Source organism: Phoenix dactylifera, chromosome 15 (assembly GCF_051530095.1).
Source record: "Phoenix dactylifera cultivar Ajwa chromosome 15, Ajwa_hap1_PhDact_Kaust_v1.1, whole genome shotgun sequence".
Lineage (NCBI taxonomy): Eukaryota > Viridiplantae > Streptophyta > Magnoliopsida > Arecales > Arecaceae > Phoenix > Phoenix dactylifera.
The window spans coordinates 21,694,180-21,720,950 of NC_143204.1; the positions used below are offsets into that span (position 1 = coordinate 21,694,180).

Genomic DNA, 26,771 nt, shown 5'->3' on the forward strand with positions numbered 1-26,771 from the left:
ATTGTTGATCGTCATCCATCTTCTAATGTCGGCTATTGAGCACTGCACAACATTCCATGGCCGCACACCGTAGAGGATCCCAGGTCTAAAGGGAAAGGAGTCACTGACTACCCTTATCTTAGTGACATAGGAATATGCAGCAATCCAGCATGCGCGTGCGCATGTGCAGCATTCAGGTGTGCATGTATGCGTATGTGCGTGTGGGTGCGTGCGTGCATACGTGCGTGCGCATGTTGCTCCCATGTCTATAGGGCAAGTAACAATGCAATTAGACTTTTAACCGATCATACTTGTCAAACCGAGCGGATCAGGTCATGGGATCAGAATTTCATAGCGTATGTACTGTTCCCAACTCAAGGGGATAGGGATGCCCTACAGGTGCTTATTTTTTTCTAGTGTATGATATATCCTTTATTTTCTTTTGTTGTTAAGGTGCATGAATCCCTTTGTTAGTTGGTTTTCCTTCTCAAGTGGTAATTATCATGTGAGATACATTGAATATTTGACAAATAATCTCTCCCACGGAGTTTGTTATATACATAACAATAATAATAATGACTAGAATCAAATATATGTGATGTAAGTGAAAGATGGTGTGGAAGGCTGTAATTGCAGCCTTAGAATAATCTTATGACCAACACAAAAAGAAAAAAAAAGAATGAATCAGAAAAAAGAAAGAGTAATTTAGGAAGAACAAAAAGTTGAGTTGTATTCGGGGCTGGAGTCATTCTCCCAAGCTTTTGTATTGTGGTGTACTAGCTATTATATTTATCGTGATAGCTAGTTGTTAGTTGTTTAGTGCTACCTAATGGCTAAGAACAGCTACAATGTCTCATTGAACATAGTTTTATGCATTACTTCAGGATTCATTACCATTTTTTTAACTAAATTTATTATGTTCAAGTCCTATTTTGCATAATGTATATCCCACATGCTTCTACCCACCCGAAAGGTCTTAGCCAATGAGTCTAGACAGCGGACACTGCTTTCAACCATGTGTTTATATTCTTTCAACACATGCTAAGTTCTTATATCTAACTGCGTATTAATTTTGTTTTATCGAACAATGCATCAAGACAAGGAAAAAAGAAAAAGGAAAGAAAATACAAGGAATATCAGTGCAGCCTAACAAGCTTATGTTTCTTCTGAATTAGGCAATGATAATTTTCATATTAATACTGAATTGGTCATGTTTCTGCTAAAATAAGTAGCACCATATCTGGTCATCCAAACCTCAGGCATGATTGTAAAGTAAGATGATAAACTAAGCTGAGGCTTAGTTCAAACAGGACATAATTTTCCTTTAATATAACTTATTTGAGTGGGAAAGTACCTTACTTCCTCCACATTCTATTCAAAAGATAAACTAAGCTAAGGCTGATGGAGGCTGTATGAAATAATTTAGATAGATAGTTTTGTTGGTCAACTAAGTCTTTTCTTGCTGCACATTCCAAAAACCTGTTACTGAAAAAAAGAACTATGGTGGTTGCCCTATCCATAAGAATAGAGCTAACTATGCCTGCTTCTTTTTTGGGTTTTTTTTTTCTTCTTTTGGCAAAGATAAATGCACGCCTTCGCCATCCATGAAACTTTCTTGACGTAGAAGTATCATAGATATATCACGCAATGATTGTACAAAAGAAAAGACTCGGTGATCGAGCATGAGAGAAGTGTTGTGCTATTCACCTATTATCCAAAGACTCTGACGTCCATTGTCCCTATCACATTTTAATTTACAAAGTTTTTGGATAACTAAAAATTCTATGGGCTGAATTCGATAGCCTTCCAAAGCTATAGATGCCAGAAGAAAGAAATTCGCATCAAATGCTTCAGGGTACATTTGTTTTTATCCCATTCTGTAGTTGGCTTTGAAATAAGAAAGAATGAGAGAAAGGGAACATCTTCCTAGCTTACAAAATAATCTCAATTGCTCTAAAACGGGCGTGATTGAATGCACCTGACGCATAAAGTAATGAACTTCGAAGTTGCTTTCCACAATGGTACAGTTGAAGGGCTACATGCATGCTCTCTTTTGAGCAAATAGACGCGTACGTATTATAAAGTTTCAATCTATAACATGATATTAAGTTGTCTGCATTTCCATTCAATATATGGAAATTCATTCCTAGATTGATCAACTTGCATGTTGTTAGTATTTTAATCCTATTGATAACAAGATTAGTTTAAGTTGCATGCACTCCCATTCCCATATATGAAAATCCATTCCCAGATCCATCAAACTGCAGGTTGTTAAAGCATTTTCCCCTTCCAGTAGATCTTTCATAAAATCTGCCAATGGATCCATCAACTACCTTACCAAAATTCTATAATTAAGTTTATGAGCAAATTAGATTTGACTAAGATTTTGTTACCTCTAGGTTTATATATGGCAATTACCATTCATGACAATTTTACTAGTACTTGGTTAAATGCATGATATATTGCTTTGTAAGGTGGCAGTTGGTCTCCTAATTCGAAACTGCAACAATTATGTTCGTGCATGGTGCATGCATCTTTTGCCTAATTTCATAATAGATTCAGTGTATTATCAGAGGAAACGTCTGGCCAGGTTAATAATTTGGAATTAAAAAGTTAAATGCTAAAATACAAATTATTAATATTTATATATAAAAATAAAGGATGCATAAGCTAATCACTTTCAACATCCTTTCAAGACAAATAAATAATTTATAAATTTATATATTACAGCTTTAAATTTAAAATTTTTTAATTGGTTATATTTCAATCCAATCAGCAAAACAAAACCTGTTTGAGCTTGTGATTAAGGCAACGATTTAGTTCCTAATTATTTCGAGAAAACTATTTGAAGTTTCAAAGAAGAAAGTTATGAGCCATGAAGTCTCTTAGGGAGGAATAAAAAAAACAAGAAGGATGACTCTAGAAAGTCTTCCAATAGCAATGGAGCCCATCTAAATACTTTCACTGGTTTCAAAGTCTTAAAATGCACGCACCATTTTTGGCTCCTCCTTCCCCCCCACCCCCCGCGTCCGCGTGAATACTTTTCCAAACAAAAAGTCGCCGAATATTGTCACTGTGCTTGTCGGCAGTAGCGCACGTTCAGAAGGTCAACCTAACTGTGACGGTGCTTGTCTGCACGCTGTCACAAGGTCGAACCTAACGCAAGGGACACAGCGTCCGTCACAGGCTAATAGATGGCAAATTGTTGGACCTCCTTTGTACCACTTAATCTAGAATAATGCTATGGGGCCCAAGCATGGTACCTATAAGTATTTTTGCAAGCTAATTATCGAGATGGGCGCATGATGAATACAATCTACAACAGTACATCAATTATCAAGAAGATAGCATGTTAAATGCAATCTACAGTAATGCATCTTGATGATCAGTAGCGTGCAAGGCCACATGGTGCATGTTTTGTAGGGTATAATTTTTTCTTCATATCCGCTCCAGGGAACTCACTAGGTTTCGACCACTTTTAATCTGATTAAATCATCTGTCATCCACCTAAAGTTTAAAATATACTCCTTACAATGCACATTGGGGCCGTCAATTTCTCAAACCTGCGATTTTTTAATTGATAATGCCATTGGGCTCGTCATGCATATATTAGGATTTGATGGCAAAGAAGTTTTTACTATAGATTATGCAAATAGGGAAGGTAGAGACAGTTGCATCATAGCTTTCTAACATTATCCTTTGGTTTTTAGACCGCAACATTCTTGAGTTCCTGTTCGAATCCGAGGAAGAGAGGAAGGGATTAGGTGGCATGACAGCTCGGGCAATGCTCTAGCTAATATTAAGAAACTTTAAATGAATTCGATGGATATGAACTGCTAGAATGTAGTAAGCAAAAATGCCATAGATATGTTTTTGTCTTCTTGGATGTAGACTTGAATTTTGTAACTTTCGAAGCACACCCTTAAAGAAATGCAGTGACTTATAAAACTTTCTTTTATTGGAGCCTTATGGAAATATATCTTAATCCACTTGCAGTTAAAGAACAGGGAAGGCTACACAAAATTACAATTGCCAAAAAAGGACTGCCCTCCAATGAGAGTGGAAGCCATCAACTTTAGGTTACTGACGTATTGCGTTAGTCCGCTTGCTATGAAGGCCAAATAAGGGGCGGTGAGATTGTAAGTTTCTATGTTTGTCAGCAAAAAATGATCTCATACTCTTACCGGTAAATCTTATCATGATTGACAAATAAGCAGCGTCCTTGTTGTCTATGTCTCTGTTTGAAGACATTCAAGTTTGTTTCTTGTTGGAAGTTTAGACTAATTGGTTCCTTGATATCGTTTAATGTTTAAAACGCAAGAAAAATTGAGATAGCTTCAGTGTTTGCAAAAGCACTTTGTGTTGGATGATATAAAGATAACCAGATGTCTCGAAGGTGCTTCTACTTTAAAAGTGTTATCTTTGATTAAAGAATAGAAAAACTAGAATTATAGCAGTCAGTTAAATTAGAGCATCAAGGCCAGCTGGTTTGCGGTTTATATGGGAACATCCTTCTTACCTTCCGAAAGGGAGAAAGGGGGAAGGAAGTATTTTTGGTAAAAGATGTTTTTTAACAAAAAAAATAAATAAGACATATTTGTTTGATGACGCTACAGTAGAAAGACCTCCTCCGCTAGTAGAAGTTTCTCGCAAAGACAAGTAGCCGTTGAAAAGCGGCTCTTTATGCTTAAGAGAAGCTGTAGCCCATTTGGGCAGGATTGGCAGATTCATGTAGCTTAGTTCCACCTGGTAATGCAACTGACTCTATAAACCTAGATTTGATATAGACAAAATTGACAGGATTTGTGGTTTGGGAACTTCATAGTATTCCAAGGTATATTCTTCAAACCTCAACTGAGAGGGCTCATATCCAGCAGAATTGGGCACAACCTTGTTAACCGTCAAAGGCTTTGGCACTACTTGAGATAGTGCTAGAGGAAATTTGATCTCGCTTTGAAGGGATTGGGCTTCAAAATAAATAAATAAATAAAAGCTCAAGCAGTTTTCCACTGATTCCATTATCCATGGGGCTCTTACAATTTATAGACATAGAACTATCAAAAATGAGTACCATATATATACACACACACACTCATTATATTTGTACTCTTATCAAACAAGTTAAATCGGACCACTAATGGCCCCTTAATTGACTCCTAATAAATGAACAGTAAAGAGTTTCCAAGACAGCACAGTAGGACTCCTAATTAAGTTAGTATCATATCAAGCTCAAATAGGCCATTGTATACTGCAAGCAGATGATTTAGAAAAGGGATCAACGTTTCCTCAGGATGCTTCCCTGAGCAAGAATTAGAGTTCTCTTTCTCTTCCTTGTATCTTCAAAGATTTGGCGTATTTGTTCAAGAACCCTCTAAAAGTAGATTCTTATCATAGACTGAGAATGTTTATAACATACTTCTTCAACAGTCAGTTTTCTCAGGACCGTTCCCATTTTAAGTTGCCTTCTCAACTTCTTTATGAGAAGGAACAATCTAAAATATACAGCAGAGAACGTTCAATTTTGCACAGGCTGTGTTGATTTTTGCTTGGTATCCCTAAGCCATCACTTAAGATTAGATGCTTCGCCAGTTCAATGCTCCAACGTAATCGCTAAGCCTAGAAGGCTCATTAGTAAGAACTCTAGCTAGCTGGTGGCCCAAATCACTCATGTTTTCATGTTTTATTCTCCAAAGGTTTTACAATTAAGTCTGACAATGTGCGGAGCTAGAGGTATTGAGTAGAGATCATCAAGTTTCTCATAACATTTGAGCGACGCTAATTAAATGCAAATCTAGTTCTATTGTTTTTTTTTTTTGACCACTATAATGAAATATCTCAAATATCATACATCTCACCTTCAACCAACCAATCTGTTTTACTTTAAAAATGGAAAACATAATTAAAGTTAAGACGTGGCCATCGTAATATTGCTGTTAGTACAATAGGAGGTGCATGTAAACCCCAACTATAGTTTTCCCCCTTTCTTTCTTCTTCTTTTCTTTTTTTTTAAAAAATTTGCAATCTGTGAGATACAGCACAAAAATAATAGCATGACGACGAGGATGAACCATAATGAGCACTAAAATAAATTAAAATATAAATTCAGAAGCAATGTAGATGGAGGCCATCTACCTCTTGTGACTCGAAGCCCTGCTGCAAGAAATATCATCGGTGTTGACCTGTCTTATGATGTAGCGTCCTTTCTCCAAGTCATATATGGTCTTGAGCTGTGGTTTCCTCCATTTCGACACGGTCCATGCTGCCATAATTAGCACAGAAGGGACAACAAATAGAGAGAGAATTGATGAGTCATTGCCGACAATGGCAGTGATCCAACCTGAGTGTTCTGGACTCTGTCTTGGCATCTTCTGCATTATGAAGGCACCCAATGCCCAGTCGAGCGGGATATTACCCACCTGATTTGCAAATCCAATCCTGCAGACAATACAGAGCTGAAGATGCATCAAGTGGTTCAGAGACAGCTGAAGCAGGTTTGTAGCACGCACTTAAAGCCGGAGCACCTGCCAACTTAACTGCTATGACTGGCCTCAGACTACATCTGTACATCAGTAATTCTTTTCTACACAAAGTCACAAACACCACAGTACATTGCACTGCAGACAGATACTGAAAATATTTATTTCCTCAGATCTGCCTTTCTTGGAAACAACAAACTTTCCATTACATGTGACTGAGTTCTTTATTTTCTAAGCCACTTTTCTTGGTGGTTGAAACAGAAGATAAGGTCCTGTTTGGTTGCGAATACATTAGCCCAAATAAATGGGATAGACTAACCTACTTTAACCTGGAGGAAGCTATAGGGTGGAATAGTTTGCTCAGGGTTACATGAAAGGTGCTGTTGTGAACTTGTTTAAATGTCTACTTGCTCTGGAAAAAAGTGGGTGGTTAAAAGGTGTTTGGCAACAATAGCTTGGAGAAAGAAGTTTAAAGGGGTCTTATTCCATCTAAGCCACTAATCAGACACAGCGTAAGGCTGCAACAGGTTGCAGAATAAGCTCATCCAAATTAAATGGGTTAGCTTACTCCTAATCCACTTTACTCCAGAATAAATTACTCCATCAAACAGGGTGGAAAAATTTACTCCAGGATAGGTCGAAAGAGTAGCCTTACACCTTTTAAATGTTCACACTATCCTCGCAATTAATTGGTTACTTTTCTACCATTTGTTGTGTTAAGAGTAGAATCAATGGATTACATAGGTCATTATTCCATTAACCCTCCTTTAATCCCAAACCGAATGCAGCCTAAATGTCCATGCTATCATCAAATGCTGGCCAAAATAAAACCATAGTGTCTGTTTAGCTCAGTAAAAACTGGGCCAATAAAAGAATACCTCATAATAGCACTTTTCAGCTAATATATTCACTAGTATTGTCTGACAGCTAAAAAGTTGAAGATCATATGAAGGGTAATCAAAAAAAATAAAATCCAAGCAACTTGTAAAGTCAAATAGAGAAAAATTGTTGTTTTGCATTCTACCATGAACTAGAATGGATTTGAATCGAGCATTCACATTACATGCGCATAGGGCATACCTTTTTTCGTCCAGAGAAATTCCAAGACTGTCGTGCAGTAGGGCCATGATATATGCTGAAGAGAAACAATAACGCAACAAATCTTCCTCATCCACGGAATGATAAATGCTCTTTAGCTTTAACCAATCTTCACCGCAAAATTGTTCCCCAGCCAACATCAAATCAGAAAGAAATGACGTAGGACCCAGACCAAAGAACTATCAAACAGTAGAAGATAACAAATTGAAGTACAAGGTATATAGGGAATTTATTCAAAGCAAACCAAAGTTTTTATGTGACATAAGCTTCAAGAACATTTTGCAGATATCCTGCAAGCAAGTGTATTGGTTGAATTTGATAGCACACATAGCCCTCCCTCGACATAGAACAGATTATATAGCTGCTCAAGAGAAATGCAAAAAGGCACAATAGAATTCACCTTTGCTGTGTAAAAGAAATTCTCAGTTGCCAACAATTTCCCATGCAATTTAGGTATGAATGCTGATCCCAAGTCGCAGCTTTGATGCAAGCATTTATCTGTATGTAGCCAGAAGATCAAGCAATCTGTTAACTAAATTATGATGCAAGAAAAACTTTTACACAAGGATAGAATCATTTTAAACGGACTAGCAGAGATATTTGCCTATAAGTTTGGAGATATTAAAAAAAAATTATCTGTTTCAACGACATATAGGCCGGTGTATACTGACTACTGATCCATACTGGCATTACCAGATCATACCCGTAAGGTACCGGTAAGGGTAAAGCTGATCCTAGATAGCAGGGTGCTAGAGTTTATGACTAGTAGAGTATGACCCCTGACGCACATGCCTCTAAAATTTTTTTTAAAAAAAGTCAGAGGGTGGGTTTGAACACTTAATCTTATGGTCTATGGCCACGTGCTCTAATCAACAGTTTTAATGCCATGCAGGATTGAGAAAAATATCATGTGGGGCAACATACAATATGTGAAAGGGTTTTTGGGAACTAAAAATTGGAATCACATGAAATGGAGCCACACCAACAGAGGCACTGGAGAAGTTTCAATTTAATATTAGAATGGATACTGTGGACTGAAAATACAGGTTAGTTTGACAAATTATAAGTGGTATCTTCCCTAGCAATGTTTTAAAAATATTTCAATGAAAGAAAGTGAAATATATAAAAAAAAGGCAAGAATTCAAGTGTCAATACATATTGGTCATACCATATGGTACACGCTGGAGCTGGCTAGGCAGAGCACAGGAGGTACATAGCACTGGATCATGCCAACCAGTCTGTTAATTTGTGTTGGTGCATGTCTATCAACAACGGAATTTTTTTAACTTTGTTGCATTGAGCCTTGGCACAGTGGTACCACATGGCACAATACAGTGCGACTTCATACTTTGCCAACCCACGACAGGCATGCGGGTGGCACACGATAGTCTAATCATTGGACAATAGAGGCAAGTGAATTTATCAAGTACCTTAATTTTGATGCACGCATTGCGCATGCCCCCATACCAGAGATTTAAACCAAACAACATAGGCACTTGCAAATGCAATGGGTAAAATGGGATGTCTAAGTCTGAAGATTTTCACATGGAAAAGGTGAACCCCAGTGAGATGTGTGCTTTGGGAAACCCATGAGGCTAATCTTAAGATTCTACTGTAGGAAGAAGTAGATAGCATGCTTTAAGTAGTCCAAAATACTACAAACTCTATTATCAGGTCATACACCTTCATAGTGGATGTCAAAACTAAATATCTATCCTCCATGTCACTGAATTTTGCTTGTTTAAAATGGATTGCATCACCTACAAAGACTATATTACCCCAACTGTTGTTTATTTATTTTAAGAATAAAAACAATATGCTCAAGAGTGGAACAGAGCTGTAGCATATGTTTTCAAAACTTCACATATGATCAAGGAATGAGGTACAGTGCTTTATTGGTCTATACTAGCCGTAATATACCGTGCTAGTCATGGACTGGCAGTTAGTATGCTCATGGTACTACACCATACACAGATGGTAGTTGGTGTCACCTTTTCTATGTTGACACCAAGTACCAAACTGTGTGACCATACAATGCACTCCATACCGATACAAATACTATACTCCGATACCAATACTATACTAACACCTGACTAGTATAGGTACTGGTGCTGATATTCTGAGCCTTGCATATGAGGTTGCCCAGCAAGTCATGGCATGTTATCAAGAATCAACTGCATGCTAACACATAAGTTGAAAGAACATGCGAATCTCATGTGTAAGGTGGTAAAAGCTAATATTTCTGACAAAGGAATGGTAAGGAATGATGACAAATTTAGCATATGTCTGGATGCAATGAAAACTATGTGGCAAACTCATTTTTCTTGGAAAGTCTAGTTTTTCATTTATTTGTATTACTAGAAACTAACAAATTTGGAAACTTATAACTAGTTTCCTAGAAAAATTTTATATTTTCATAGAAAAGTCTTAATTTTCTTTTTCTTTCTTTATGAATTTCCTTGGAACCAAATATACCCTTAGAAGAAAAGGCAATTCATGATCGATTATTAAAAGCACATAGTTATACACAATAAGGAGAAAAGAAATAAAGAAACAACATAAGCACTTGTAGTGCTGAAGGCAACAAGAGAACATATGCTACCTTTTTCTTTCTGTAGCAGCTCCAATGAAGCCAATCTACACTCAGAAAAGTTACCAGTTGCATGGGCCACAGGCCGATATTCAGTCTTTGAATTGAGATCACCAGCAGAAAGTTTCAGTAATTCCACACTATGCGAATGTCCTCTAGGAGTGCAAGGATCTCTATATATTGGCTCCTGGCCAGATTCTGCAGCTGCATTGGAAAAATGTGCCAAGATTTTAAATTGCATCGGAACATATCTACAGAGACCTGGTTTGAACCTCATAAAATTTAGTGTATCTGAACATATCATACTTATACAGCTGCAAATTCCTTCTTTGCCAACAGTAACCACAGTAACAATGGTTAATAAGATGCATCATGTTTTTCTATTGGCATGCTAACTGCATACGGCTTGTTCTTGTAATTTTATTTATCAGCGCATGCATTTTGGTTAATAATTTCCTTAGGTAGCATTTGGCATGGTAGCCTGTTTTCATTTTCAGATTTGTTAAAAACTGAAACCTAGTTTTTGTTTTTTCTTTGGGCAAAGTGAACCTGAATCCTGTTTGATAGGCATTGGATGGTACCAGTGGCAGCCGCAGGGATGATGATGGTGGTGGTGGCGACACTGGTGGCAGGCCAGCAGCGAGGGTAAAAGAGAACCATTTTCTAGTTTTCAAAAAAAACTAGACAATAGTTTTAAAAAATTGGGAACATAAACTCACCTACCAAACAATTTTTAAGCATCAATTATTCTGATTTTGAAAACAAAAAACAGAAAATGAAAACTGGCACCTATGCCTAACAGGGTTGTTTCAACAAAGTCCCACTGAATTTTTTTCTTCAATCACTGAAAGGGGAAATAACTTGAAGATGAAGTCAAAAAATAATAAAATAATGAAATCCAAACTTACATTTTTTAGACCTAGAAGTATACCATCCTGTAAAGAGATTTGCTGTCACCATTCTTAGACATCTTTTAAAAAAGGGATATTTCTCTCTCTAATTAGCCCACCATACAGAAAAAGAACAATAATTCCCCACTTCTTTGCCTTAAGAAACTTGCCCCAACATAAGTAAAGCGACTCAACCTCCGACTAAAATTAAGTTTGCTCTCACCCAAAAACCGCTAAATAACTCCCAAGTTTATTCCATTACAAAGTCCATAAATCTACAATATATAAATAGATGATGAACAAACCTTATTGCCTGATTTGCTAAAGGACACATCCTCCATCATACTCTGAAATTGCTTCTTCAGGTTCACAAAGTGAGCACAAGGCCCCAATAAACCAACTAAAAAACTTGAGTTTTTTAGTATAATGTACAATGTCGTATACAGTCCACGTATGGAGCATATACTATTTACAGGTTGATGACATATAGTAACGTTAAGTGCAGGGTTGCTTGCATAGTTGAAAGATTACATGACAAGCTTGATGCACTCTTGGGGTTTAATAAACAATAATCTTTCCTTATGCAGTTGCTACTACTAGATTAGAAGTCATAGCAAAGTTAAATGTTGCATCTCTTATCATGATCAGATCTCTACCTTCTTCCAAATGCCCTCTCATATGATCTACCTTTTCTCCATATACTCTCTGATCCCTACCTAAACAAATTAGTACCCCTTTCATTTCATAAGTCAAATGCATCCTACTCATCCAAGCTATCTCTTGATTCTTTCGTCCTGTCCTATTTGTGATACATGGGCATTGCAAGCATTGATAATTCCTCCCTAGAGTATATTGATGGATATGGAAATACATCAAGAAAAACAGAGTGGAAGTTTAGCACCTTGTTCATGATATATCACTACATAAGAATGTAATTAGAGGGTTTAAAGAAACTTTATCGTGCCATAATGTGATTCTGAAGTTGAATTTATCATTCTAGGAGATGCTAAGACTGTGAAAGCACATGATCCTCAAAGGTTTACTATCTGGAGCCATATCGGTCCACATGCATGATCCTTGAAGACTTTCTTGGCCTCCAAAATCCAGCTAAATGCAAGCGAAGGGGATGCTTCGACACAAGGAATAGTTCTTTCTCTCTTTTTCTTGGAGTATGCCATCCCCTCTCTTTTCTTTTTCCCTCATGAATTTCCCATGTAACATCATACCCTTTGTCTTCCCTTACTGTTGGATTATATAGTGATAGCCTAGGGCTTGGTGGCGTCCCATAACTTGGGGTGCCAAGTCAATGTCCTAGTTCAACTAGGACACTAGAGAAGGGAAGTGTCCCTTACTTGGGTGCCTCTCCTCTTAGGACTCGAAATCCCTACACGGAGTTCGGCTTCTCTACATAGAGGAGAAAACGGGAGAGGCAGCACGCTTGGGAAAGGGCCACCCCCATTTCCTCTAAACCTTGTCTAACTAGGATTAATCTTGGTCAAAGTCCAAGCCTTGCTTGACTGGACTTGACCGATCTAATTGGGCTCAGCTAGACCCAATTTAAATGTCCATTAAGGCTCTAATCAGAATTTACAATTAGTTAATAACTAAAAGAATAATTAATTACAATACTGTTCTAATTGATAACCATAGATAGCTCGCACATGCTAGATACAATACTGAGACTGGTCAACTTAGGTTCCTTACTTTACCAAAATCCTGCCCTTCCGGTCCATAGTCATATATCAGCAATATGGACTAACATGGGATGTGGTGCCCATATCACATTATCAAACTCCTGATGAGCTAGGATGAAACCAGTGGTCTCTCTATTCTTGCATAAGTCATATGCTGCAATTCGGGGTCATTGAATGACCATTAAGAGCATATGGACTATCAAACCCTTAGTCATGAGATTTCTTGATCTATTAGGGCCTTGAATAATGTCAAACACATTTTAGAGAAAATTGTTTGCATGAAACTTTTTGCAAAATAATTAATTATGAAGTAAAATAGCCTTGCTAATCAATTAATTATTTTTCAAACCTCCAAAACTCCCATGTTTGTTCAAGTCTCTGTCTCGATGTGTACAATGCCTTATGACGGTTCCCACGTTGGATACCTTGATCCTCACTCCCACATGAGCCCAAGAAACCAGTGTGCTTTGTATCAAGGATATAATCCAAGATATCATGAATGATATATGGGTTTGGCCCCAAATTTACTAATTCTCAGAATGCAACAAGGTATCCTGCCTTCAGGTCAAGGGACTATTTACAAGCTACTCACCTGGTTCACACCTCAATCTTGATAATGATTTTAGAGGTGGATTATTGGTAATTTGGTATTGACCATGTAGTGTGATAATGGACCTGAGTGCCGGTGCAACATCACACACCTCGATGGAGGAGGAACCTCACGTAGTCACGGTACACTTAAACAACCATATGGGAGTGAAGCCCAACCATACATGTTGCTATGAACATATTTCAAATGCTTAAAAATTCCAATCCTCCCCATGGTGAAGACTCAGATCACTTGGATAACTCTCCCAGAGCACTCATGGACCGTTTTCTAGCTGTAAAGCCAATATGCGACACATACCCAATATTGTTTATTGATCATGCAAATGAAATATCTATGTTATATTCCAACCAATGTTTAAAATAAAAAACAAATGGCTTTTAGGGCATAAGCTACTCTAACATACATAAAGTAAGCTGGTGGTTTATCAGACATTCTGGTCCATATACAATCTTCTCATCCATGAACAACTTTTCATGCCCATGCACATGCACACATGCAAAAGTGCTAACGAACACATATACATGCATTCACATGTATACACACACATGTCCACTGCTACCTCAAGACCCGCTGCCCCTCTTCACACATCGTCAAAATGTATAGCTATTTTCTCCTCTGTATCTAGAGAAGGTAGACTCGACTATATAAACAATATCCGACAATCCATATTGGAACTAATAAGGGTCATTATGTTAAACTGGACAAATACGTGGGTATTCTGTACTAAAACATGCAAGTTTCAGGTGGCAAAACCATGTACACCATGTAGCAATGATTATGACTACCAAGAGTTCACAAAGATTTAAATTTGGTAACCTAGTGAGTACTTACAACCGCACAATTCTTTCACTGGCTGCAACCAAACAGCATCAAACATAAGGATCCATTTCCAACTACAGATATTTTTCTCATTCTTATTAGCTCAATGCGTAACCTAATTTGCTGATGTTTTTGAACTATATCTATACTCATAAGGGCAATCAGAAGTTCAAATTCCTCCAACAAAGAAAAGCACCCATTCATTCTAATTAACCAGAATTTTATCCCAAGGCCAGCTAATCACTTCAGCAATTTAATCAGTCACACTACCATTGTGAAGTGTGAGTCATGCCATATGAGAAACTCCAATACGGAAACTATTTCTTCAAAAGTTACAGCTTCTGGTAATTTTATTTATTTTTGTAAATCATAATAGCCATTTTAGAATTATCAAGGAGGCACAGCTTTAAAATTGAACTATTGAGCCCAGACATTAAGCAATATTATATAAAATTTATTTGAACAATTAAGAACAAGAGAAAAATAATTAAATACAAAAATTGGTCATCCATAGTTGCTCGTGCAGCCAATGAACCAATTTCATTTAACTTTTATTGAGAATAATACCAAACGAAGAAACAGCTTACATCTTTCTCCCAAAAAACAGAAAGAAAAGAAACAACTTACATGATTTCAGGACTCTTGAGCTAAGCAATTCATGAAGTGCCTCGTATGCCACATTCTGTAGAATGACACAAATTATAACACTACCAAATATGAGATTTTGATGAAGATACATAAGGTATATAATTCAAACATAGACATATTGTACTACTGACTGAGTGGATAAAATTATGGGTTAGTAATGTCCATCCAGAAGATTTAAATGAATCATAGTCACATAGAGTGACACTGAGTTGCAAATCCGTGAAGAAACATAATTTCAAGAACAGCAGAGTGAAACTCCATAAGATCTTTTAGATGCTTTGCTGGCGCTGAAAACACACAAATCTACTTTAGAACATACACACAATTAAAGATATAGTCTGTGCCACTCAAACAAATAAGGATAAGCTGAACCTCACAAGTTGGAAGTGAATTTGTAAACAAGAGACTTAAATGGAGGGAGCCAAGACATCACAACCCAGTACATAGAAGCTATTGGTTTCAATGTGGAAAATTGTGAAAAAAATCACTGCATTGTAGAATATACAAATAATTTTAGAACCGGACCATTTGGATGAGACATGTGATCAATGATCTCCAATTCATCTAAAATCACATGAATTGGATTTGCACATGGCTATATAGTTATTAAGATGGTTGACAATTCCCCAGAAAATATGGTAACTTATAAAGTTGCATCAGAGATCCAGCCATATAAAACCCAGGAACTGAGACATATAGCCTAATTGACTTGATTTTTTTGGATGGAGAAGTCTCTAACCTGTGTTTGGAGACAAGAGTGCCACAGTATTGTTCTGAGTTATATTAAACTATTCAGTATGATATAAAATCATCCCTTTGATGTTTAAAATTTGCTGTAATATTAGGTTTACCTCAACAAACCAGCTTCACACGAAGGAAAAAATGTAGGCTTTTGATAATCTATTAATTACCGAGCAGTAAAACTAAAGATTCTAATAATGCTTCTTGCTGTGAATTTGACTCTAGCAAAGCCTTGCTGATGATGTACCCTGAAGTTCTTAAAGTGGAAGCCTATCAAGACTTCTTGATCCATTGTTGGGTAAATAGACACTTCTTATTCTTGTTCAAAAACAGATGGCACACATCTATGTGCATCTTCTACATCCTTGGTTGGCTATTTCATATCATGAAAACACAAAAATAACATAGGGGAAAGATCAATGTCTTAAATGCTGGCTCCAAACCGTATATTGGTTTTCAATTGGAATGATAAAGTATCAATACAGTACTAGTACCAAGACTACAAGAACCAGAATGAAACAAAAGCAACCAGTAAAGACCAGTACGGTTGGTATATACCAGTCCAATCGGTTTCAACATCTCCAGGCCCGTAACAGTACCAGTTTTCTGTCGGAATGGTATAATACCAGTGGTACCATCCTCTTTCAACGGTATGAGCAACCATGGAAAAAATTGAAGTGTGAGGACCAAATTTGATTCATTTATCAACAATTCCAAGTTGATTATCATCAAATTAAATTCCTTACTTTGCAAGACATGTACAAGAATTGCTTTACATGATGAGTTCCCTGAGTATGAGATAAATTTTCGAATCTTTTTGCAAATGAAAGACACAAGAATGTGAATAGATTTGGTTTAAGTCTCAGATTTAATCATGAGTGCCTTTCTTGCTTCCATTGTTGCAAGTAGTGTTTATTCTTTTCTAGTCACATCAAGTCCCCCCCCCCAAACCAGAAATGATTAATTGCCCCAAGATTGTCTCATATGTCCTAATTCCTACAGCTAATTTGATCATTGAAGGCTTTCAATTTGTTGCAACACAATTTTAAAGCATTATCTAAGTTTTACTACGTCAGCTTTTCTCCTAACAACAAACTACTATACATGATGAATTAACATTTACTTATGAGGAAGCCCTGCCTAAATCAAGGTGAGGGCGGGAATAAAGCCAGGTCACTGGTATCCAACACATGGTGACTTTTACCAACTCAAACAGTTGGCACCCTCAGATAATGAATTTATATGAGAAACAGATTAAGCTACAGTGGACCTATGGTACAGTAGTAGGGTGAATGCAATATGCAAATACACAGAATGCTCAATGTGCACAAAGCTTTAGCCTGACGGTACTTAATTCACTTGGAAGAAAAATCACCTGACCAAGATGGAGAAAGCTGTGGCTATACAGATTGTATGTGGTTTCCCTAAACTTAAGCACATGCGAGAACTCTGGAGGCAGAGGTTCACTTGAAACAAATGTTACCTAACATGAAGGAGAGTTAATCATAAATCAAGTAGATTAAATAAAGGCAATAATCTTAATATTGAACATTATAACAATGCACTTGCAACATAAAGTTATGTACAGGAAAGTTAGATATGAAGAAAAAATATAAGCCCCAGTGAAGAACAGCTATCTTAAGAACTACAAATTAGCATAACCATATAAAGTGGCTAATCAGTAATTGCAATATCCTCAAATAACAGAAAATTAAGATAAAAATGATCATCATGACCAACAAAGACATCACCAAGATTGGCACAAGCAATGAATCCACTAGAAAATATTTTCTGGTTTTATTGAAAACTCTAGGTATGCCTCATTGACTACTAGATCACGGATGGTTTGCATGTATCGACTTTCCATATAAGCAAATTTGGGGTGCCAATGAACATAAAGACACAGAAATAAGGGCGTATTTGGTTCGCAACAGGAATCGGAATGGATTGGAATAAAAATCGAAATAGCCATATCCCTCGGCGTGTTTGGTTCGTGACCAGAATCAGAATGAAATTTGAATACTAGGAGAGAGTAGGGATTGGGTTTTGGGGGATTGGAGCATTCCCATTTTCTTCTAAAATCGAAATGGGAATGGGACTCCGTCCAACCACACAGCTGGAATGGTAGTCACTCATTCTCATTCCCATTCCAGAGTCCAACTCTCCCTAACCAAACATGTCGTAAGTGCCTTGGTAGACATGTTTTATACTCGTATAACACAAATAGTTCAAAGTTTCACCTACACCTCCAAACCCAAACCAATAATCCAATCTACAAGTAGGGTTTGTCTCAAAGTTAAAAGCCTAGATTTGATATATGCATGGTTGTTACTTGTTTGTTTTAAATCTATGCTTCCTTCATCAAATTTTTGGAAGCATTTTCTCTATACAAGACTTAGACTTTCCAGGTTTTCAGAACATCTGAAAGCACTATGATGTTAGACTACAGAGATTCACAGGAAAAGTAATGGCATAGGTCTAGCTATCCTAGAACTCAATTTTAGACATCTATCATCATAAGTTAAAGGTAATAGTAATATAGTGCACTATAAACATAAACTTTTAAACAATTTTATTTTTAAAAACAATCTTTGAATTGTTTCAATGTGAAAGTGAAGCTATTGAAAGAATACATCTAAAGGTCTTAAACAGTATAATATATAATTATGGAATCTGTGCTATTTAGTACTCTTGAATGATTTAATTTTTTCACCTTTCCTTTAATTTGGTTAGCTGACCCCAAATAATTGGGTCTAGGATTGATAGTTATGGTTATGTTTTTTTTTTTCCAGATTTTTCTTAATTTAGTTGGCATTTTTGAATTTCTTTATAAGTTTGAACCTAAAATGATACTCATCTGGTCTAGGTGCTTTGAAACCACAAAATGTTGGATATGGTGACATAGAGAACTGTGTCAACTGTATGACAGCATTGCAATACATACAGCCCATCAATGTGGACCCTAATAAACACACATTATTTGCATGCATCCAATTGGTTAGTAAACAATTTCATTGACACCATACTATTTAATTAATCTCGGTAGTTTGCACATTCATTAATTATATAGTATCCACAAACAATGGCCAAAAGACTGATCCACCAAAGAATCTTCTTGATAGAAAAAAAGAGGAAGCTATCAGCTATTGTAATGTGCATAAATTGAAAGTATAGCCACCTATGACATGTTAAGATAGTTTTCCAGTAGGCAAAATGAACAGATTACTACAAGATTCTAACAAAGATAATACTTAGAAGTGGTGAAAAATTTCCCAGCTTGATCCTAATTTTGGTGTGGGACAAAGAGAAAGAGCATTAAGGAAAGAAAAGTTAAAAAAAGAATTAATGCACTGCTCATATGAACACCTTTAAGGATCGAATTTTCTTATAAAACTTCCTCTACTATAGTGTATCCAAAAGGCAAAAGAACTTTCCCATCTTTAACTCTAATTATTCCTACTAAACAACAAAGCCTAGATCAAACTCCTAGAGACTCTTAAAGAACAAATTACAAACCATCTAATGGAAACTTAAAAGAGCATAGGTAAATAGACCCTAAAAGAAAACCCCCATGCCAAAGAACAAACCTGATATGAACCTATGAATCTATGATTACTTATCTACCCAAGTTGAGCTGATTTTGAATATGTATCCACATATCTAAAAGAACCCTGAACACCCAAGAAGGCTTTAGCAGAAGAAATCTAGTCTCTCTCCCCAGAATCAGTACCACAAAGTGATGCAATATTAACCACCAGCAAGTATCCATAATTTCTTACAAATAAGATCCACACCGTTCTAAGTAAATCATTATTAAACCCCTTCAAAGTATCAATCCCCATTGATCAGAGTCTACGAAGTAGGTTCTATTAGTAGGTATCTTAATTCTTAATCAGATTGTTACTGCCACAATTACTAGGGTTTCATCTCATCTGTTTTTAATTACATAAAATTACAGCAACTTAATTGTTTTAGGAAGCAAGAAGAGGTAACATTGTTATTGTATATTAACCACTAAGCCATATCTCTCTTAGAAGGGGTAACTTTAGAAATAATCCATTAAATTCGGGAATGTAATATAACCAATTTTTAACCTAATGTAAATCCTTTGGAATCGGTACTAAGTCACATACAGAAGGCATCTCTGGACAAGAAAAGCGCATTGTGGCTTGAGATTAAACCTAGATGGTTAAACTTACCTACTTGGTTATCTAGTTCCCGCTCATGCAACCAAGTAGCAATCCTCCAATATTTTACTAGGAACAAGTCTATGCAAAAGGGAAGAAAGACAAGGGGATTGCAACTATCTCTAAGGCACAACTTATAAAACAAAGAGCTATACTGGAATGTGATAATTTTCCACTGATATTTATTTTATAAATAGTTTTAGAATACAATGGAATTTTGGAAAAGAAGAAATAATAGAATCGATAGACTTGACCTAGTAAAAAGGCCTAGTGAGATGAGATAAAAAGAAAAATTAATTTTCATATGCCATACCAAGATATGATGCAAGTTCAGCTTCAAAAAAGAAGGTGGACTAAGAAAGGTATGAATCATGCAAAAGAAAAACATTTCTCAAAATTGATATGCCATACGAAGATATGATGCAACTTTGATTTCGGCAAAGGTGAACTTAGTAACCTAGAAGTCATATATTGCACCACAATACTGACAACAATATGGTGCTCCAGCCACTTGCAAGAGGATGGAAAATCAGTGCCAAAAAATCTATCTGTTTTTTTTTTAAAGATAAAAAAAGATCCTCCATGCCTACTTTCCACTAAAAGGATATTTTACAAATAAAAAAATTTAGGTCATGTTCTTTAATTTATCCAGTTTATTTTATTACTATTTGTAGAACCTAATCCTTCTTTATTGCAGCAATTAATCATTTATAAAAAAAGAAAAATTATTAGTTGTATAGAAAAATTCAAAGATATTTTCCAGATAAACAAATCAAGTCACATTAACTAATAGTGATGATCAGAAATATCACTTTTGAAAGATGAGACCTTATGTAGATGGATAAATTCACTGAAGATATCGAAGGGCAAAATGAAAACCTGAGCTGAAGCCCCACCAAGCTCAACTATCCCAGTAGTTTTTTCTGGATCGCCTCCTAAAGAACCCAAGGCATAGTTTGCAGCAACCCATGCATAGATGCCTTCATCAGATCCTGGAACAATATTCCCATGCACAGTTGAGTAATAAAGTAGATAGCAGCCTAGCACTGAAAAGCAACTAAACTTCAAGTGAATGAAGATTCTTAACTTCTCAAAGTAAACAAGGCAGGAAATTCAGCAAATGGAAGGTTGGTCTCATTGAATTTTGCTAACCTTGATTCCAAGGCTACATGAAAGGATAGGATCATAAAGTTTCAGCTGAATTTTGAAACCAATAATGAAACAATTTGGTTTGCCTGGAGCTAACCTGAAACAAGGGTTGGTTTTGGAGTCTCACCTGAAAGGCTAGCCCAAATTTGACCAAAAAGGTCAAATCTACTGTATGTCAGTGATCTGTGCCATTCTTTTGCCACATCTTCATTTCGTCAATTTCTCAGAAGCATTTTCTTAAAATTAAACTGAATTTGCTAGTTTCAAGATTTGGAAATGTTGTAATACTGAATTTGCATTAGAAAAATCAAGCAATTTTTAAAATAAGTTAGACCATTCTAATCTTAAATCTCATAGAAGTATTTCTTATGCATTAGATTGTAATCAAATTATACACTGATATATAACATACAGATAATGTGAAACATGGTTTTGGACTTTTAAAGAAAAATATTATATTTTGGTTATTTCAGCATAAGACCACTTAAACTGTATGCCTATTGATCAAAGAAAATTGATAAATTTTCAAACATGTAGTTTCTTGACTCATTTTTTTTATTTTTTAATATTTCCTCAAACTTTACTGTTTTTGAAACTTTCAGTTTTTTGGCTGAAACTGCTAAAACTAAAGGGAAGCTGTGAAACTCAGAATTTGGCTCTCTCAAAATTGAAACTGAGCTCCAACTGCCTGGTCCGGACAAGTTATGGAACATGGGATGCTTACACCGCAAATTACCCAAGGATGTCAGAGGTAAGCTCATGTACATGATAGCTCAAAAAGGAAATTGTCCGCAATTGTTGAAATCTGAAGCATCTCCAGCAATTGAGATAATAGGAATGATTTGGTCTCTTTCTAGCACCATAACACTACTTGAAGATGAAATTATACTCATTTTCACTTTAACAGCTACAGCTTACAAGCACCACTTAACTCCAAAAGGACATAATGGGCAGTAGTGAACCATCGTAAACCTCCATCCAACAACCCATTTACGTTACTCATACAAGCATCTAAAGCACTTATATTGTTATAGCCAAAAAGTGGTGCATTCTGATACCAACATTCAAAAACCAGCATCACAAATTCAAAATCTAAATTTTTAAGAACTTCCGGCTGACCTTTCTCATCGTTAACACTGGAAAAAAACAGCATCCTAAAACAAAGTTGAAAAGAAACTGAGATATAAATCACCTGCCTGAGATCACAGTGGCCCAATCATCCTGGAATTGAAATACGGACGACCTCAGAACTTTCCGGCAAGAGTCCAAAATCCTCTCCGCAACCCCAACATCAAGCAACCGCAAGCCTGCCGTGGCCATGAGCCTAATTTCGGTCTCGCCCCACTGATTCCTCGGCACTCTCCCCTTCCCAAATTCCAGCAGCTCCACCAGCGATCTCCTCGCGCCCTCCGGATTCCCCGAGTAAGCCGAGAGCCCCGGGCTCACCTTCATCGACGCCATCACCCCAAAATCGAGCACTGGCATCGCCCCCCGCCTGTTGGAATACCTGAAGACATGGATCCGAGTCCCGGTACTCCCGCCATCTATAATAATCCCGAATTTCGAAGAGCCGGAGATCCTCGATACGTGAAAGAGGCCGAGGAGCACGGCCGCGGCGGCTGCCGCGGCGAGGAAGAACCGGATGCCGGTGCGGTGGTTCTTGGGGCCCTGGGAATAGATCCGGGGTGCGAAGGAGAGGCGGGCGGGGGGAGGGCGGAGCTGGGGCTTGGGCGCGTCCATGCTGCTGGCCGAGTCGGGATCGATTGCCGGGGGCCGGGCATTCGATCGGCGCATCAAACTACGGGGCGAGATTGAGATCTAGGGTTTGATCGTCGGGAATTCTAGGGTTTTGGGGGGCGACGGGAGGAGGGGGAGGTGTTGGGGTTCTTCTAGGGTTTGGCCCCCTCGCCGGCGCCGCCCTGCTCACCATGCGCCGCCGTGGCCGGCGGGGGGGAAGAATCTTGGGCTTTTCTGCTTTGTAGGGGCCGGAATCGATGGCTTTATTGCTCCGGCAACTCGAGATTCGAGTACGTGGGCGATGGAGGCAGCCCCGATGAACTACAATGTCGATGGGTTCTGAAACTAATTTTTGTTTGGAATAAGGATCCACGAATAATTTTATTTTTCAGGGTGTCACCGAGGTTCGTTGCAGAGCTCGCGCGAGTACAGGCATTGGAGTTCAACCCCTCTTCAGATAGACCTCTGACAGCTCGGGACACCTGGGGTTCCTTCCCTGCTTCGGCAGCTCCTCAGCTGGTGTTCTTCACCTGGGAGCCCCCATCCCCGAGTTTCCTCAAGGTCAACTTCGACGGATCGGTCCTGGATGGAGGTTCGCGAGGTGGTGCGGGTTTTGTGATACGGGACCCGCACTCCAGAGTGGTGGCAGCAGGTGGCTGTCAGTTATTCGGCACATCAGTTCCCGAGGCAGAGCTACGAGCTGCCTGGGCAGGTATTCGATGTGCGAGGCAGGTACTGCAGGCTGGATCGATTGTCTTGGAGGGCGACTCGGCTACAGTCATCAGCTGGATCCGGGCGAGGCTGAGGGGTGAGGGCTTAGACCACCCCTTGGTTCGGGATATTGGGATGATGTGTGGGGTTGGGGTGGCCATCCAGGCCAAGCATGTATTCAGAGAAGCCAATTGGGCAGCTGACTAGGTGGCTGCCTTCGCGGCTCATCATTCAGGGTACACCTTTTGGTTGGGGGAGGGAGAGTTGCCACTGGCTCTCCGTGAGCTAGTGTTTTTTGACTTTATTGGGTGTATTCGTACACGTACTGTATGAGAACCCGTTTTCAGCAAAAAAAAAAAAATAAATAATTTTATTTTTTAAGTTTTACATGGTGACCAAGGAAAGGTTAGAAAATTCTTATAGGAGAGTGCCTTGAATGAGATTTGCGGTGAACATAAATGGGGCGTTTTTACATAGATACCCTTTTCATACCGAATTTTGTATAAATACCTTTCTAAAATTGATATTCATGCAAATATCAATTTTAAAAAGATATTCATGCAAAATTCAATACTTATGAGCATATGCATGCAAAAAAAACTCATATAAACACTAAATGTTCAATTGGGATATTGTAGTGGCTGTATCTTGGACAATAAACATATATAAAGAGATGTTATTAAATATATATATATATATATATATATATATATATATATATATTCTTCTAAATATTAGAGTTTATATTCATATATTTTTAAAATTAATATTTGCATGTATCCTTATCAAACACTTGTTTGTATGTATATTCTTCTTTTTTTCTTTTTTTTTCTGTATGTATCCATGTAATATGTCATCTGACGTAGAAAGTTAGCAGTTTAAAATTAAAACAACGAAAATATCCTTAACGGATAAACATGCAAAAAAATTGTTTATAAGGGTATTTTATATTGTATTTTAAATTATATAACTATTTATATGATCAAAAATTAATATTATAAATTATTTATTTTAATACTAATATAAATATTTTTAATCTTTATAAGAATATAATAATTTTATAATATAATCATATTTGATATAATTATATCTTATATTTTCTTCATAAATATTATTATAATATAATAATGTTGATGATCATAATATATTGTACAATAATCTAATATAATATAATATTATTATAATATTATGCTTTCAAAAACTAGTATTATAAAGTATTGTTAGCTTATAAATTATTTTTAATTTTTTTGAAAAATTCTATTGTAGGGAACAAAACTAAGTTTCTCAGGTAAACTTTTATCCCAAAAAAAAAACTTTCCTACACATCTCGAGCAAAGCTTTTGCCTAAAAGCTCCAGATTAGAGTTTTTCTTATTAGAACTTTTAGCTTTTGGAAGAGTAAGAAAGTTATTTCAAAATTTTTACCAAACATCTCAAAATCATCTAAAAGAGCTTCCTGCCTTTCAAGAACTGCTTTTTGGCCCTTCAAAAGCCATACTAAATGGGGCCTAAGTTTTTTTTCTTTTTTGGTTTAAAACAAAAAAGAGAGATTTGGCTGATTTTTGATGTTTGAAAATTTTGAAATTTTAAAGTGGTCTAGTTCACAATGAGATTTGTAAGTTAGGATGTGAAGTTCCAATCATTTTGAGAAAAAGAGGAAAGAGAGTCACTGGATTTTAGGTTCAAAAAATCTGACAATCACATTATATCTCATACTAGAGTCCATTAGACATCTAGTAAATGGCTTGGGAAGTTCTTATTATATATCAATTGAAACATAGGAAGACCCTCCAAGTTTGGACCTAGTAACACTTGGACCCCTTCTCTTTATAAGTTCAAAAGTGGTCCTCCAATTTACTTTTTTGTTGCAACATGATCCTTCCATCTATTTCTCCCATAATGCCATTGATGACCATATGCAAATAACTAAAATGCTCTGACTACTTTCTAGAAAAAACAAGTAGACAACTCTCTTTATTCTCTCACTCGTTAAAAAATTATCTTTAGACATTATCCACACCTATTCTCCTAGAAACCTTGCTCAATTGTATGATAGGGATCACCACACACAACATCAAGATAATATGGCCAATGATCGTAGTCAAACTGTTCGACCATTGGATTTTTGAAGCTTTAAGCTCCATTTAGCAAATCTTTCAAAGGGTCAGAAAGTAATTTCGAACCATTCAAAAATATTTTTGAATAATATAGTAGTGTTTGATAAAAAATCAGAAAGTTATTTCGGTTTTGCCCGAAAAGCTAAAAAGATCTACTTAATCTCTATTTTGGAGCTTCTCCCTAGAGTGCATCCTAGCCAACATTGGAAAGCTGTTTTGGTTTTAATAAATTTTTTTAATGACCAAAAAGTTCACCAACAAATCTCATGATTATCTCTTATATTATATTATATCATAATATATTATTATACTATAAATATAATATAATATGATGATAAATTAATAATATATTATGCCATATTATATTATATTATTACATTATAATAGTATAATACATTATTTTATTGTAGTAATACATAATTATAATATAATATATTCTTATATTATATTATAAGCATAATATAACATATTATTACAATCATAATATTATACTATTATTATAATAACAGTTATATTATGATAATATAATATATAATAATAATATTATTATTATTATTATATGCTATTAATAATCTAACAAGTAATATATTAGATTACATTACATTATATTATATTCTATTATATGATTATATTATAATAATACTATATTATTATTAAATATATAATAATATTTAATAAAAGAAAATAATATTATTATACTATAATATAATATAATCTATTATTAGAGTAGATTCTAATCTATTATGTTATATTATATTATATTATATTATAATATTTTGTTTTTTCATAATATTTTAAAAAATATAGTTATGAAACAATAAATAGTTTTTTTATAAAAATTTTATTTTTAAAAGGACTACTTTTAAAAGCTTTACTGTAATCCCAAATAGGGCCTTAGTCTTTTCTAGAATTCTTGAATGTTCCCTTATCTAGAGGTTATAGGGAATTGGAGGCCCTTCGTGGGGTGACATAGGCATGTATTGATGTTACTATTTTCTGAAATGGCCCTCGGCAAAGGCTCCATAGACATACCCTGGAATGACTTTGGATACAGTAAAACATGGCTCCTCGATCAACAGCAAAGAGTGAAATGTTGTTCTCTGGTTCAGCCTTCCCCTCCTCCCCCCCCCTTCATCCCCCACATTCTCTTTTTCTCTTAAAAACATTCTCTTTTTCTCTTAAAAACATTGTCTTTTTTGTGGTATCAAAAAAATATGTTAAATCTACACGCCCCATACCCACCAAGAAAAAAAGGGGTTAAATGAAAATCGTGCGCAGGTCCGTAAGAAGAATTTGAATTATTTCAAGCTCCTTGAAACCAACTTA

The 26,771-nt window shown here is 36.3% G+C and overlaps 1 protein-coding gene across 5 annotated transcripts; it reads right to left on the bottom strand.

The window, feature by feature from the left end:
• Nucleotides 1-5,852: 5,852 nt before the first annotated feature.
• On the bottom strand, nt 5,853-22,965 carry LOC103716401 (putative apyrase 6). 5 transcript variants are annotated; one of them, XR_015973398.1, is made up of 10 exons: nt 22,078-22,965; nt 20,612-20,724; nt 16,921-17,028; nt 14,784-14,838; nt 10,156-10,347; nt 7,954-8,051; nt 7,536-7,732; nt 6,317-6,414; nt 6,112-6,206; nt 5,853-6,001 (listed from the first exon to the last, which is right to left on the bottom strand). XR_015973398.1 is itself a non-coding variant. In XM_088711226.1 (9 exons), the coding sequence occupies exons 1-9, from the start codon at nt 22,673-22,675 to the stop codon at nt 5,986-5,988; spliced, it is 1,680 nt and encodes a 559-aa protein (XP_088567352.1). In that variant the 5' UTR covers nt 22,676-22,965; the 3' UTR covers nt 5,853-5,985. The 5 variants fall into 5 exon arrangements, 4 of the variants coding, with proteins under 4 accessions (XP_088567352.1, XP_008802603.3, XP_088567355.1 ...); XM_088711226.1 differs by having other exon boundaries at nt 6,112-6,414; XM_008804381.5 differs by having other exon boundaries at nt 5,974-6,206.
• Between the last annotated feature and the right edge of the window lie 3,806 nt (nt 22,966-26,771).

What these genes read in the sequence shown, in the direction of transcription:
- LOC103716401 (XM_088711226.1), bottom strand. Translation starts at nt 22,675, where the DNA reads ATGCGCCGATCGAATGCCCGGCCCCCGGCAATCGATCCCGACTCGGCC. An exon ending in ATTTCTTTTACACAGCAAAG is followed by an intron (nt 7,733 to 7,953) that starts GTGAATTCTATT and finishes ACTGTTTGATAG; the next exon opens with TTCTTTGGTCTGGGTCCTAC. An exon ending in ATTTCTCTGGACGAAAAAAG is followed by an intron (nt 6,415 to 7,535) that starts GTATGCCCTATG and finishes TATTGTCTGCAG; the next exon opens with GATTGGATTTGCAAATCAGG.